The sequence below is a fragment of the Candoia aspera genome, chromosome 15, assembly GCF_035149785.1.
Source record: "Candoia aspera isolate rCanAsp1 chromosome 15, rCanAsp1.hap2, whole genome shotgun sequence".
Taxonomy (NCBI): Eukaryota; Metazoa; Chordata; class Lepidosauria; order Squamata; family Boidae; genus Candoia; species Candoia aspera.
Genome location: NC_086167.1, coordinates 2,879,938 through 2,894,816, shown reverse-complemented (window position 1 = coordinate 2,894,816; position 14,879 = coordinate 2,879,938). Strand labels below are relative to the sequence as shown.

Sequence of the window (14,879 nt, the reverse complement as noted above, 5' to 3'; positions counted from 1 at the left end):
AAAAGCTAAAACAAGGCTGCTTTGGGGCATGGGCAAAGTGCACTTTCATGACCAATACAGATGCCCCAATTCTTCCAGCAGTGTGGCAAAGGGAACATTCAGTTGGCAAATGGGAGATACTGGAATTAAAACTGGTTTACCAACAAAGGTTTTTAGAATCATCCAGGGATATGCTTCACAAATAATGAGAGGGGGGCCCTACCCCAGAGAGCAAGGAAGAAGGAAAGCAAATGCAAAAAATATGTATGCCATTGAATGTCCTTCCTTCCTTCCTTCCTTCCTTCCTTCCTTCCTTCCTTCCTTCCTAATTTCTATGGCCACCCAATTCAAAATGACTCTGAACAGCTTAGAACAAATGGGAGAGTAACAGAGACCAAGATGTTACATTAGACTGCAAGGGGAAAGAGGGTCTTGAGCACAAGGGGGGCACTTCCCTCCAACAGGCAGTCCTGGGTCAGAGAGAGAGATAAACAACTGGCATTCCTCCACTGGATTCGCATTTTATGCTAAGATCCAGTTTGCTGTAGCCACCATTTGTTCAAGTCACAGTTGGCCAGCTCCGCCCTGCATCATGCCAGCAAACCAAGTGGCAGCTTCACACATGGGAATCCAGCTGTCCGGAGTGGCTGGGCTGGAACAGCAACTGTCGCTCCCTCGACCCTGATGGCGGGGGCACCACGGCCACCAGCAGTTGCCTTTGGGCACAAGTGGTCGAGCAGAGGGGAAGGTGCTCTGCTGCTTCAGCTCTCTTTGCAAGACTGCACCAGGCAGAACAGCCCAAGGATGGCTGGGGAGGGAATCGGATCTGGGCCACAGCCCTTCCTGCTCTTACACAAGAGAAATAGGATACAGGACTGGAAGGAGCTTCTTGGGACAGCAGGTCAAAAACTGTGGTGTCCTTTAAGCCAAGCTGGGGACCTCATGGATAGTCCAGGCAGCTTTCTTGGCAGTGGGATGGAAATCTTCTCGGATAGTGTTTGGCCTGGCGCTCCTTCATCCAGGAACTAACCATGCCAGAGGGTCAACTGGCTGCTGTCATCTGCTGTGACAAAAGTAACACAGCCTTCAAGTCAGGCTCCGTTCTCGGTGTTCCTTGATTTCCCAGTTAGACTGAAGCCTTGGCATTTCCAGGAAGTGTTTCCTCCAAGTAGTAGAGAGGCCCAACCCTGCCTGGCTTCTGAGGCAGACAAGCTGAGGGCAGCGCCAGGTTAAGCTTTGGGGGCAAAATCTGGGGGCCCAGAGTCCGGACCGTTTAAAGGAGCCTGAACAGATTGTGGTTGTGCTTTAGCTCTGCTGGTTTCTTCGGGCGTCCACTTCCCTGTTCTTATCCACCTGGTTTAGGTTTAAGCCGCCAAACTGGATTGCTCCCGGAGATCCGGGCACCGCGGACGGGTCCTTTAGGGAATCCCACGGATTCCTGCCTCGGCCGGTCCTAGCAGCCGCAGCTGCTGCTTCCAGGGCAGCCTACCTCGCCGGCGAAGTGCGCTGAGCCGCACAGGGTCGCGCGGAGAAAGGATCCTGGCGCCCGCTGCGGAAGGGGAGGAGAGCGGCCGCTTCCTCGCGGGCGAGGGAGGGAGGCAGGCACGGGGCGCCGGGGCCGCGCTTGGGCCAGCACCGTCAGCTGCCCGGCCGCCGGGGCCCGCTCCTCTTCCCCCACTCCCTTGCCTTGCCCGCCCGAGCGGGGCTCCTTCCGCGCTCCGAGCCCTCCAGCCTGCCGCGCCGTCGTGCGCTGCTCCGCCGGCCGGAGCGCCTGGTCCTGCTCGGGCGCGGGGGGAGGCAAGGCGGCATTTCCTGGCTGCCGGCCGCCCCTCCTGCTGCCGCCGCGAGGGGCGAGGGGGCGGCGGCGGCGGCGGCGGCGGCGGCTCTCGCACTGCAGCTTCCGGCCGGGATCCTGGAGCAGCCGGGAGGAGCCGCCGCCGCCGCCGCCGCCGTCGGGGAAGGAGCTGCCCAGGAGGGCTGGAGGAGAGCGCTGCTGCCCACGCATGGAGACGCCGCGGAGCGCCCGGCGGGCCGGCGCGGGAGCGGGAGCGGGAGCAGGGGCCGGCGGGCGGCTTCTACCTCTCGCCCTGCTGCTGCTGCTGCTGCTGCTGAGCTGCGGAGCTGCCCAGGAGCTGAGTTCGCGCGGGAGGAACGTCTGCCCGGCGCCGGGGTAAGAGGGCGCGCCGTTCGGGAGATTGCCCGGCTTCCCTTCGCAGGAGTGGGACGGGCTGGGGGCTCGGCCGAGGCTGCTCTCGTTTGGCCTCGCTGGCGGGCGGCTGGGCGTGGGGAGGGGGGCGCTTCAGCCCGGGCCAGAGTTGGGGCGAGGGCTGCCCTCCTGCTCCTCCACCGGGAGCCCCGGAATGCCGCCTCTCCCCAACACGGGCTTGGCCGAGGAAGGGTCCCCGCTTTCCAGCGGCACCAGCAGCGGAGAGCGCGGGGACCTTCCTTGGTCGGCTCTCCCCGCCCAAACTTCCCTCCCAGCCCGGGGCTGCAGAAGCGGGTCGTCGGTGGGGACCTCCAACCACCCCGCCGGCGACCTGGCGGGCCGACAGAGGGGCGCGAGAACCGCCGAAGGGCCAGGCGGCGGCGGCTCCCCGCGCGGGGTCTGGCCCCACGCCGCTGACAGCACAGTGGCCCCTCGCCGCTGCCGCCGTGGCCCGGGCGCCTTTTGACAGCCGCTGCTGGGTGGCAGCTTTGCCCGTGGGCCCCTCTCCTTGCGGAAGACCTCCCGAGGGGCCCTCGTTTTCCCCGGGGCGAGGGGCCCTCCTTGAGGTTGGGACCGGGCTGCAACAGGGCAGCGGCACTAGCTGGGGTGGTGCCACTTGAAGGGGGCGCTGATTGCTGCGCTCTTAGAAGCCTCTATTTAAATTCCGAGGGAAGGGTGCCAGCAGCGAACTCGGCTTCTCCTTTCCTTCCTCCCGCCCGCCCGCTCTCTCCCTCTCCCCCTCCCTCTCTCTTTCTTTTTCTCTCCAGCAAAAACCGCTTTTTGCAGCGTTAACCCATCCTGTGCATCCCTGCTCAGAAAACGGGTTTCGGTCCCTTTCTCCTGTTGCCAAAGAATCCCCCCCCGCCCCCCATTGTTCGCTGACAGCCATGTTGTGCCACAGAGTGCAAATTTTCAAAATGAAAAAGCCAAAGATAAAAAGTAGGCACTGAGGTTTCGGGAGCACCCCTTCCCCAACAAGCCCCCCCCCTTTTTCCATGAGGTTCAAAGAACAACAACCAACACAGCCCCCCCCCCCCGCCGCCGCCGCCGCCGCCATCCCCCTTCCAAGTGTAACCTAAAACCCAGTGGAAAGAGACGCTACATCTGTTTTTGATTTAAAGTCTTGCAAACAAGCTCTCTTCAGCAGAGAACTTTGCAGAATCTGCGGTGGAATTTCTGGCTGAGTGTCCCCCCCCCCCCCCCAAGCTCTCTGGCCCACATTTTTCCTACCAAGACAATATCTGTTTTGCAGTGGAAAAAAGCCCATAGAAAGGGAGAGGATGCAGTTTAGCTTTCTGTGGGCATAAGAGAATTCCCTTGCCCCTGCGGATTATGTGCTCATATCGGTGCACCGATGGTTTGACTGCAGGCTCAGGGAAAGGGGGTTCACACAGATGGTGGGGTGATGCGTTTGCTTGCTTGCAACAGCAGGAGAGGCCACCAGCACCTGCAGCTAGACACGAGATTGCTTGGAGCACACCGCTGATGCTCAGCTATTAAATAATAGCGGCCTGTTGCCCCAAAGTAAAAATTAGCTCCTCCTGGTGCGTGCATTCAGTTCCACCACAGAACATGCATATGATGAGGGGCAATGGCCTGGCAGGCCCCACCACTGTGGAGACGCAGCTCCTACGCGCTCTTTCACTGACATGCCAACCAGCACTGCTAACAGGTGAGACACAAAACACCGAGTGGCCTGTCCTGGCTTGGAGGCTGCCCAGCCCTGTTTGTTTATAGGCTGCATTTACACATTAGACTAACTGGGGAATTTATGGGTCAGCATGTTGTGAGGACCCGCTTTGTCTTAGCATGTAGGCACGTAGGCTTCATTACATGAAGCCACACAAATCTGGGTGAGGCGTGTGTGTGTGTCCAAACAGTCAAGGTGGCATCTGTGGCCTTGCAGTCAAAGCCCGCATCACGCATGAAAAAGGTGTGGGGCTCCAGCTGCACAATCCCGGATGCCATGTCGACTTTTTTTTCACCCCACCCCACCCTGGCCACCCCCGCAAGACACTATACAATAGTTTTTGTGTCAGGACCTTGCATGCTGCATCAGCACAACGGCTGGACCTTGTCAACCCAGGCTCAGTAAGTTGTGTGAAACCGCCATTGGGTGTGGTTTGCGTTTGGCTCCATTGGAAGGGAGCTCTGAAAGCCTTTCTGGTCTGGGACGGCCTCCTCGTTACATCCATGCAGTTACGCGTGGGCCAAGCAAGGCGCCACGAGGAGCTCCAGAATCAAAGCCTTGGGAGCAGATCTTGCAGCAACTGCCACTGTTCGAAAGGGGTGGTTTTGGAGTCCAAAACCCCAAACAATTTCAGTCTCGTTAACCACCATCTCAGATCTTCTGTCAGTGGTGAGGATTAGCCACCCCTACCCTTTGGGGTACTGCCACACTACAGCCCCAGCTCTCCCAGAGGCCTGCTGGTTAATGTGGGTGCACCTCTTAGCGAGTGCCATAATGGGCGGCTGGTGATTAATTTGTACTAAGTCCTATATTGCTCTTTCTCATTTTCTGTAATCTGTGCTTTTGTTCTCCAATACATACAACAGGCAAAGCTGTCATAGTAAAAGCACAGCCTGTTTGCAGAGAGTGGGATCACCTTGTGGACCTCAGCTCCTAAAGCAGCTAGAGATCATTTAAAAACCAAACAAGTTTCTCGCTCTCAGGGTTATAAGTAGAGATGTGGTTCACTCTTGGAGGATACAGTTTGAATTCAGGCAAGCAGAGTCCCGGGATATGCTAAGCAATTGTCTGTGGCTTTCCTTTTCCCCTGTCCCAAAGGTAATGTTTTGGTTTGGGGGCGGAAGAAAGGGGAGGCAGCTGTTTTTTTGTCAACATCTCCAAGTTTATTTCCAAGCATTCCCCACATACCACCTTTCGGGCACATTCAAACCTCAGCTGCTTTGAGGATACAAAATAAGGAGACAAGTAATGTCTCGGTGAATCAAACTCACTGCCAGGATGATGCTTCCCCAAATTCCCCCCCCCGGGGGGGGGTTGAGTTCCTTTTCTTGCTTCTTTTCTCCCTAGCTTGCAAAGAGAGAAGATTCACATTCTAGAGCAGTGTTTCTGAACCGTGGCCGTTTTAAGATGTGTGGACTTCAACTCCCAGAATTCCCCAGCCAGCATGGGAATTCTGGGAGTTGAAGTCCACACATCTTAAAACGGCCACGGTTCAGAAACACTGCTCTAGAGGCTTGGAAATCAGCCTTACTGCACAAAAGGGTGAAACATTTGGCTGCATTTCTTTCTGCTGCAGTGTCTGCTCTTCCAACGTTTGAATCTTTAAGGTGCCACAGGGGTCTCCTTTCTGTACAATGAGATTCTCGTGCCCCTACGCTGTATCTTCCATGAATTTGGCCTAATTCCCTTTGCAAGCCTGCTAAGCTAATAGCCATCACCCTTTCATGTGGCAGTGAGTTCTGCAAGATAACTGTGTGTGCTGTGGAAAACGTCTTTTTCTGTTGTTTTTCCTGTTTTGCTGAATTCATTCCCACCTATTGCACTGATTAATCCAATTTGGTTTTTCTCTTTATGGGAAAAAATCCAACCTCTATATTTTTCTAGTAGAATTCTTTCAGTTTGATGGAAGACAATGTGCTTCAAAAAATTAGATAATTTTATTACATTTTTTAAAGATCCATGTAGAAATAAACTAGCATTGAAAACATATTAATTCCTTTCAGTAATATAATTGATTTATACAATTATACAAGGTCTCTGATATCACTAAATATTTTATATTTTTTATAGGAATGAAAGGCTTACATGCTCCAAATTTGGAACACTGTATATGAAGGTAGATAATCTATAGCAACATTTGAAGTACAGACAGGTCACTTACTCCATATGGGGGAAAAAACAAGCAGTTGTAACTCCCTTTGAAACATTAACACTACATGTTATTTTTTCAGATGTAGCAATATCCCATAATTTAGAATACCACATTTTAAGATTTAATGCATCAAACTTCTTCCAAATGGCTGCAGGAAGCATGAAGCTAGAAAAATGTTCATCATTTTGCTTAATGTCAGTTTCTGTAGAGATATTCCGTAAACATAAAGCAGGGTTAGGTGATACTTTTCTGCACAGAACTTACGACATCTCTTCCACCCAAGACACCGAAACCGCTGTATCTGGGCAGGTCCACTGCAGATGCAGATGGGTGCCCTTTTCCTCCATCAGTTCGGTAAGGTAGGCCTCGCGGGGGTCCAAGCTGTTCTGTTGCGTGATACCGTCTGCACCTTAGCTTTAGGTCTAGCTGAGACAGACCAAGTTACCTTAGAGCTCCATGTCTTATTTATTTATTTTCTTTATTTATCATATTTTTATCACCACCCATCTTCCTCATACGGGGGACTCTGGGTGGTTCACAACAAACAGCCTTGACCCCCTGCATGTTCATAAGGCCATGCCTAGATCTTTCGCTCAACCAGGCCCTTTGCAGATGGAAGTGACTGTCTGACTCAAGGCCCTTATTATTATGTTCCTCAGCTTCTAAAAGAAATGTGAATGGTGCAAGTGTTCTGCATGTGGGGATCTAACTGTTGGGCCTGACCTGAAGTGCAATTGACTGATTGATTGACTGACTGACTGACTGACTGACTGACTGACTGACTGACTGACTGACTGATTGATTGATTGATTGATTGATTATGTGCCATCAAGTCAGTGTTAACTCTTAGCAACCACATAGGTAGATTCTCTCCATGACAGTCCGTAATAAGCCAAATTACTAAATGTAGGGAGAATCAGAACAAGGTCTTCCATGTTATTTTTTTTCCCTTTGACTTGTAAAAGTCTTTAACTGTCTATATTTGTTTGATCTGACTTTGGGTAACTATTTGTGGAAAAGAGAGATAGTTTTTAATGGGAAGTAAATAGGTGGTGAAAGTTGCTATTGGTACCATAATTTAAATTTCTTTCAAAGGAGAGCATCCCCAAGAGAAATTCAAAAGGAATTCTCAAACATCTGAAAGAAAGGCAGAAAAACAGAGGCTTCTTGGCAGAGGAAGGCGAAACCACAATGCTTTTGGTGTGTTTTGTGGATAAAGGGGGGCTCTGTGTGAGTTTGCACAGAGCCCCCAACCACAGAAAGCCTCCCCAAGCTTCAATCAAACTACGTTTAGAAGGATATCTCCAAAGCCTGGTTCCATCTTAAAAACTCTTGAAGAGGACAATCCTTTTCATTCAAGACAGCAAACGTATCTGTGAAAATACAGTGTTTGGGAGGGGTTCTCAACATGCTCCTATTTCCTGGGTCATTGATTTTATATGGACAAAAAAACTTCTTGGATGGATGATCTTCTCTCAGAATCTTAAAAAGTTCCCGTTCTCCTCCACGGAGGCACATAGGGCAGAGATGGAAACAGAAGGCATGAAGTTTATATTTTATCCAGCAAAGAGGGGAAACGGCTGGGCACCAGCTTCCCTTTCTCTCCCAGGAAAACCATCACTGGGGTGGCAGACAGTCAGAAACTGGAGCAAGAGGTGCAGGTCCAGGAGCGTCCATGCTGGTGCACTCAGACACGAGCAGGCAAACCCAGTAGACTCCCAGGGAGCCAAAGGCGGTGTACGTTCATTTTTTCGGCAAGCATCTTGCCCAGAAGAACAGCCTGCATGTGTTTCCCACAAGCAACAGAGGTGCATTCAGGGGCAGCAGGAGTTGATTGGCTGGAAAGACGAACCTTCCTTTGCCTGTAGGCTGTTCGCTCAGTCTCACCTGGCTGCGATGATGGACAGGCTTGCCTTGCACAGTTGCATGGAGCAATTTGGGGCATGGGTGCCCAGCGCTTTAAGCATTATTGCCAGCATCTCCAGCGTGGTGCTGGGGCCATCGGTGTGCCTGCAGACCCCTCCCTTGGTGATTTCCAGGGCCCAGTGATTTTGTGTTTTTCCTGGCTGTGCCACCATGCAGGCATTTGTGAAGGGGCGAGCCCCACCCATCCCTTGGCATACCCTTCACATTTCAGATTTCCCCCAGAGAGTCTGGGAAGGGCCTAGCTCTGCATGAAGTAAGCTGGCAGTGGATTGCATCCATTGAGCACTGCATTTTTATATAAGCTACACTTAACTTTCCTTCATTGATCTGCTTTCCAGCATTGCTGTATTTTAGTATATTTTGGTTTTCATTGTTCTTTGCTGCTGCTGCTGCTGCTGCTGCTGCTGCTGCTGCTGCTGAGAATACTAAATGAAATGAATGAAATTATTAAATAAAACCCAGTTAAAAGTAAGTCACAGCAATGTTGAGAAGATGGGTCTCTTGAAGCTGCCCAGTGGGGTTCCCCCCGTGACTGTTCTCAAGCTCCTTGGGGACTGGTTCTGTCGAGAAGGGAATACCAAGCCATGATGGATGGGCAAGTGCCCCTCCCCCATGGCCAGAGATCAAGCCAAGCTGGGCTGTCCCCCGGGCACAGGAGGAGATCCCCCCCCCTTTCAGACCAGGTTCCCCTTTCGATCAGAGGGCATGGGGTCAGCTCATAGACATTTGGACAGTCATGCCTCATTCAGCGATGGTTTTGCTCATCTCCTATGCTGTCCACTGCAGTAGATCAGCCTCCCCCAACTGGATCCCCGCTGGGGATGTGGGATTGCAGCTTCCATCATCCCCAGCCAGTGTGGTCTGTTGCCCTGAACGGGGATGGTGGAAACTGTGTCCTGAGGCCCAGATTGGAGGAGACTTTGTCAACCTCTTTTAATGGCTGCTGATGGGCTTCTTCTATTTTTACCGTTTCTTTTATCAGGATATTTAACAGGCGTCCTTTGAAGAGCCCTTCCTGGGGACATGGAGAAGCAGAATGGTGAAGCTAGATTAGGAACAGAGCTATTCAAAATAAAAAAATACAAGGTCAAAACCTTCAGCCTAAATTAAAAGCTATATAGAATAAAACATTTTTACTGCTCATCTGAAACAAAGTCCATCTTCCGTGGATTAAATTCCATGTCTTGCACAGGGCATTTATTCGTGTATATTTCTTTTTATCTCTTCAAGGTAGCGTGTAGATGGGGATAAAATAAAGCCAGTTCCCCATATGTGAGGTAGGCTGGGCTGAAAAGAACCACTTCTCCAAACTCATCTACTAGATTCTGTGGTCTCCTGAATCCTAATTCGACACCAGAATCATCACTCTGGACTTGCGGGCCTGGCTCTGAACCAATCTTGGCTCCAAGGGAGAAAGCGGCCTTCCAAACGCTTGGTTGGCCTGCAATTTTTCCAGGTCAAGGGCTGCCCAGATCCTTGGGAAGGTATGTCAGGCCCAGAGGCCGGAGGTGAGCACCCCAATATAAGTGCAGCGTCATCGGCAAAAGTACCCTGGTTGTAGTGCTCTGCATAAGCCACAGTTTCCAGTCCCTTCCAAGGATCCCCATCAAACTGCCCTTCAGTTGGTATACCCAGTACTCTTTGCAAAACCCCCGCAAAATGGTGCCGCCAAATCCGTGAGAAACCAATGTCCCAGATCGCGGTGTCCAGTGTTGTGGAAAGTAGTCCTCAGTTTTGGAACAGGTGGCGGGAGCTGGCTGGCCTGGACTGAGCGTGGACGCACCTGGCTGGGAGGTCCCCAGGCGCATAGGCTGGATCAGGAAGGCGAAAAACACCCTGGAAGAAGACGAGGGCCCGTCCCTTCCATACTGTGGCCCAGAAAGCTACATGGCTGGGTCCATAAGGTCAGCAAGAGATGAGTCCAAAGAAAGGGACTTTTATTTTTGGTATAAATCCTGTGGATAGATAGAGGTTCCAAGATCAGCCACAGCAGCTGCAGATTAAGCTCACCCTTTCAGTTGCATCCTGAGACTCCAGACAGACCAATTTCTCTGCTTGCTGTTATGAAGCCGTCAGTGCAACGCAGTTATTAGTAACTCTCTGTCTCTCTTCCTGCCTGTGGGCAGCCAGCTGAGGGAGAAGAGTTGGGGGCTGTCAGCTGTTTTTAGAAGCAGCTGCTTTTACAAGCCAGAGCCGGACATCTATTTTCAAGGCCCTGCAGAAAGAATTCTCCTGCATTTTTCCCCTACTGGTTTTTACCACTCGGTCTGATAGTAAGGATGACTGGCTTTTGGAATCTGTTTCCAAGAAAAATTCTTTTTGGCAGAGTGCAGTTTTCCTGCATGTATTGAAGTGGCAAAAGGGCATTCTGTATTCAGTATTCTGCAGCTTCTTCTCTCCTGGGCTCTGCAGCCCGCCTGCTCTCATTTCCATTCATCCCAAAGGAAGATGAAACTGGTCCCACTGGAGTTCCTTATTCAGACTGAGAAATGCTGGGCAGCCAGGGAGGGTGCAAAGGGAGGGGGAGACTTAGCACTCAAGACTCCCTGAGAAGCACCATCCTCCACTACCTGCATCAATAAAGCAGGCTGAGAAATGTCCCCGAGTGAGTTTAGAAATAAAATTTCCAGCACTCTGGGAATAAAATTGTTGTACATCTACAGACTTGAGTTTCCTGGTGCTCTTCCATCCAAATACGAACCAGTTCCTTAGCTTTAGAACCAGGAGTCACAAAATATTATTTGCAGTGTTTTAATGTTATGAGGACAGGACTTCCCTTTCTCCCTCTATGTCGATAAACAGCATTTAGCACGTATACTATTGTGTTTTCACTATTTAAATGTGTATTATCAGATTAGGGATGGGCAACCTTTGGTGGCTGCAGCTGATAATTAATGACTGAATGCAGCCAGCAGGGGAATGCTTTTATTTATTTTTATTTATCCCACCTTTATTATTTTTACAAATAACTCAAGGCGGTTAACATACCCAGTACTCCTTCCTCCTCCTCTTTTCCCCACAACAACAACCCTGTGAGGCAGGCTGGGCTGAGAGAGAGGGACTGGCCCAAGGTCCCCCAGCCCGTTTTCATGCCTAAGGCGGGACTAGAACTCTCCTACCACACCTGATTGGCTCTTGGGCTGAGAAAGAGGGACTGGCCCAAGGTCACCCAGTCAGCTTTCGTGCCTAAGGCGGGACTAGAACTCTCCTACCATGCTTGATTGGCTCTTGGGCTGAGAAAGAGGGACTGGCCCAAGGTCCCCCAGCCCGTTTTCATGCCTAAGGCGGGACTAGAACTCACCATCTCCTGGTTTCTAGCCCGGCACCTTCACCACTAGACCAAACTGGATGGAGAGGGTTTGTGGTTGGAAGATTTCCCCTGCTTTTAGTGGTGTTGCTGTTGACTTTATTTTTACTTATTTGCTTATTTTGTATAAGCAATCGTTTTCATGCGTTTCTCATCTTCGGATGGCATGGAACCCCAAAATCTGGGGAGGCACAACCAAAGGCACCGGGGCCTGCGTGGCTTTGTAGTCTGCCCACGCGTGATCTAAACCCGTCAGCGAGAAAGTTCAGTGTGTGCAGCTTCGTGTTGCTTCATGTCTTCTGTAGAGTGTACATCCATTAAACTTAAAAAATAATCCCCATGTTGAAACTGAAAGACATGAAACTTTAATTTTGAGATTTGATGATTAGGACTGTTTATGGTTATAGAAACATTGTGTACTATTGTAAATTTTAGAGTAAGAGGTTAATGTATTTTATATTTGTATCTGTACCAAAGAAAATTGGAAGCTATTCTTTGTCTATTCTTTTCTTTTTCTTCTTTTTTTCTGCACTCTTAATTTTGCTCTTTTCCTGATCTTTTCCTAATTCTCTTTTTTTCTGTTTCTTTATGTTATCTCTTGTTGAAACTTAATACAGTTTTAGGGAAACAACAATAATAATCACTACATTGTTCATAGATGTGTTGCCATCGCTGGGAGGGGTGAAGTGTCTGTGAGGAGGGGGCCGGATTGGCCAGGTGTAATGGCGCTCTGGAACTGGGCGCAGAGCGGGAGGGTGGCCACGAAGGCGGCAAGAAAGAGAATGACCCCTTGCGGTGTGGCTCTTTTCGAGGGCTCGGCAGGCTTTGCGGACGCCCCCTGGCTTGGCCTGAGATGCGAAGGTGCTTCGTGACTTTCCTAACTCACAGTTTCATTTTCCCTGCAGTTCCACTGGGTTTGTTTGCTGCTCAGGATGGAGACAACAGGAGGAGGAGTGCCCGATAGGTAAGATCTCGCCCATCCTCCCTTTTCAAAGCCAGTGAGAGGCTTTCATCAGCTTGGGTTGGGGGCTGCGGCCACTGTCTCCAGGAGACGGCTGTGGGTTTTCGGAACACAATTAACCTGATTGCACTGAATTAACCCAATGTATACAAAACATTGTCAGATATATTGAACTATGTGCTAACCACACTGGTTGAGCTTGCACAGTATGCTTAACTGATTACTGAATTAACCCAGTTTCCAGATTCACATGATACATTGAACCATAAACTGACCATATTATGCAAAGCCACCAGAGAAAACTCACCAAGGTTAATCCTAAGCAAGGCTAGGAAGTGTTGCAAATGCAGCTGCTCATTCTTTAACAGACTTGGTTAAGTGAATTGTCCCATCCACCCTGGCCCTGAGCGTGAGATGGAGTCACACCTCTGTGGCCGTAACTTGCCCCAGACAGCAAAGATCCCCAACCCTTGTGGGCCAGTGAGCACTCTGAGGCCATCCTGTGGGTGCTGACTGGGGGCCGGCCACTCTTAAGATGCCACTTTACCAAAAGGTAAAGAGGTGGGCTTACAGAGCAGCAGGTGAGTTACAGGGGGGTGGCAGCAGGGTGCTTCAGGGCTGGAAGCCGAGCTGGGAGACCGGCGAACAGAGCAGACCACTTCCGGGGGGCGGGGTCAGAAGCCAGGGTGGGCGTGGTGAAACTCCCAGGGACCTGGTCCTTTGGGGGGGGCTTGATCTTCACCTCAAACAGCTGCGCTTGCTGCCAGTCTCCCACACCCAACCCCTCCCCACCCCAGGGTGCCCCTGTTGGGCTGACGGGCATGATGGGCACATTTACCCCAGAGTGCTGGGCTGCGGCTTCCACCATCCCTATTTCCCAAGGTCACAACGGGCCTTCTTGGGAATCCAGATGAGGCCAGGAGTGGGTGCTTTGCTTTGAGCCATGCCAGCTTTTGTTTCAATGTTTAGAAAATGTCTTCAGAGAGTGTAAAAGCTGGCGGTGGGGCAGGGGGATTGGCAGGCAGGCGGCAAAGCGAGGGGTCCCGGGGTCTGGGGGGTAACCCGCAGGGTAGAGTTTGGTCAGGGTCTTCTGTCTAGTAAAGGGGTTTGGGACCCCTTGCAGAAGAAATAAGGGCAGGCAGGAACCACATTTTCCCCAACAAGCATCTCTGGATGGATGTTTGTTTCTTTTACGTAGTGCTGTCAACCTGCCTGAGGTTTTCTTTAATCAAACGGGGTAAGAAAAACTCTCCCCTCCCCCTCGACCCTGCAGAGTCGCAAGGAGGAAGGCAGAGAGGAAGGGGAAGGGGGTCATCTTGTTAGCCCGGTCTCGGTCAGAGAGGAGGGGCCAGAGGTGAAGCGTAAGCTGAGGTTGGCAGGAGAAGAGGTTCCAGCGAGGAGGCCAAGCCTCTGGGGCTAGAGGTGGGCAGGGGATAAGGAGCTGACTGGCACCAGGAAATGCAGGTTCTGATCCCCACCAGCACTGAAGCTCCCGGGGGCTTTGGGCCAGTCGCTCTCTTGCAGCCCATCCTGCCTCACAGGGCTGTTGTGATGAGGACAAATAGAAGGAGGGAGCACTGCCAAAGGCGGGCTGAGATCTAACAGATAAATTGTCCTTTCCTGAAAGATTTGCAGAAAGATTGCTGTGGCAGCAAACTGCAGTATTGATGGAGCTTAGTGTGGAGCAGGGAGAGAGAGAGGCAGCTGGAGCAGGGGGATCCCTGCTGACGAGTGATGCTCTTTTCCTTTCCAGCCCAGCCAAAGGGAGCCCGGAAGGACTTGTCCGTGTGCCGTGAGGCACCACTGGGAACATGATTCAGCTTTCTCCTTTTGTTTAGCTGATAAGAAAACAGGGTTGTAGTCCCTATGATTGTAAAGCCAGGCTTCAAGCAGGCGGGCTGGAAGAAATCTCTCAGGAAGAGCCAGAAGGTCTCCTGTAGGCACTGGATAGCATGTCCAGTGGTACACAGAAGGCCAGCGGGACCCTGCCCCATTCAGTTTCTTGTTTTCCCCATTGCTTACAGGCACCAGAGTGGCCGTTCCAAAAAAGCTTCATTTTTGCAGGCGGCAGAACTGGCTTTTCTAGCTGCAGAGTTTGGGTTGTCAGCAAACACCCAGTGGTGGGCTCCCCATTCCTGAAGCCCCCAGGCTGGCAGGTCAGAGCCAAGAAAGGGAGCCCGCAGCACCACCTCTCTCTGTGCTCCATTGTCTGCGGCCAGGGGCTCCCTCGCGGCTCCGGAGCTCAGCCTCGAAAGGTTCCGGTTCCCGTTCTTTGTAGCAACGGAGGGGGAGAAGCCGAGGCTGAGCATTCTCGGGACTTGGAGTCCCAAGGCACTGATGGGAAACTTGGAGAAGTTATTTTTAGATGCCTGTTAAATGTGCTGCTGTTCCAGCTGGCTGGGGCCCTCTTCCTTTCCTGCAGAGTGATATTTTGCAACGCACTTGGTCTCCAGAGCGGCAGCAGGGGGGGGGGATGTGGAAATGGCCAAGGGCAAAGCCACAGAAGAACTTAGTGTGCAAATTCACTGGATTGTGTGTGTGTGGGGGTGTGTGGAATCCAGCTTGGAAGCAGCTGGAGGTTCCTGCCTCTGTTTGAGGAAGCCAAGCAAGAGATGAACATTTGGGAGGTTGGGGTTGCGCATTTTGTGTGTCTCTCTC

At 51.5% G+C, this 14,879-nt stretch overlaps 1 protein-coding gene across 1 annotated transcript in view; it reads left to right on the top strand.

Annotated features, from left to right (window-relative positions):
• Positions 1–1,982: 1,982 nt before the first annotated feature.
• The window catches only part of SCARF2 (scavenger receptor class F member 2), a 56,802-nt gene continuing 43,905 nt past the window's right edge, over positions 1,983–14,879 (top strand). The window contains exons 1-2 of the mRNA XM_063315805.1: positions 1,983–2,149; positions 12,166–12,224. Of these exons, the coding sequence (XP_063171875.1) occupies positions 1,983–2,149; positions 12,166–12,224 (226 nt within the window). The remainder of the gene's footprint in view (positions 2,150–12,165; positions 12,225–14,879) is intronic.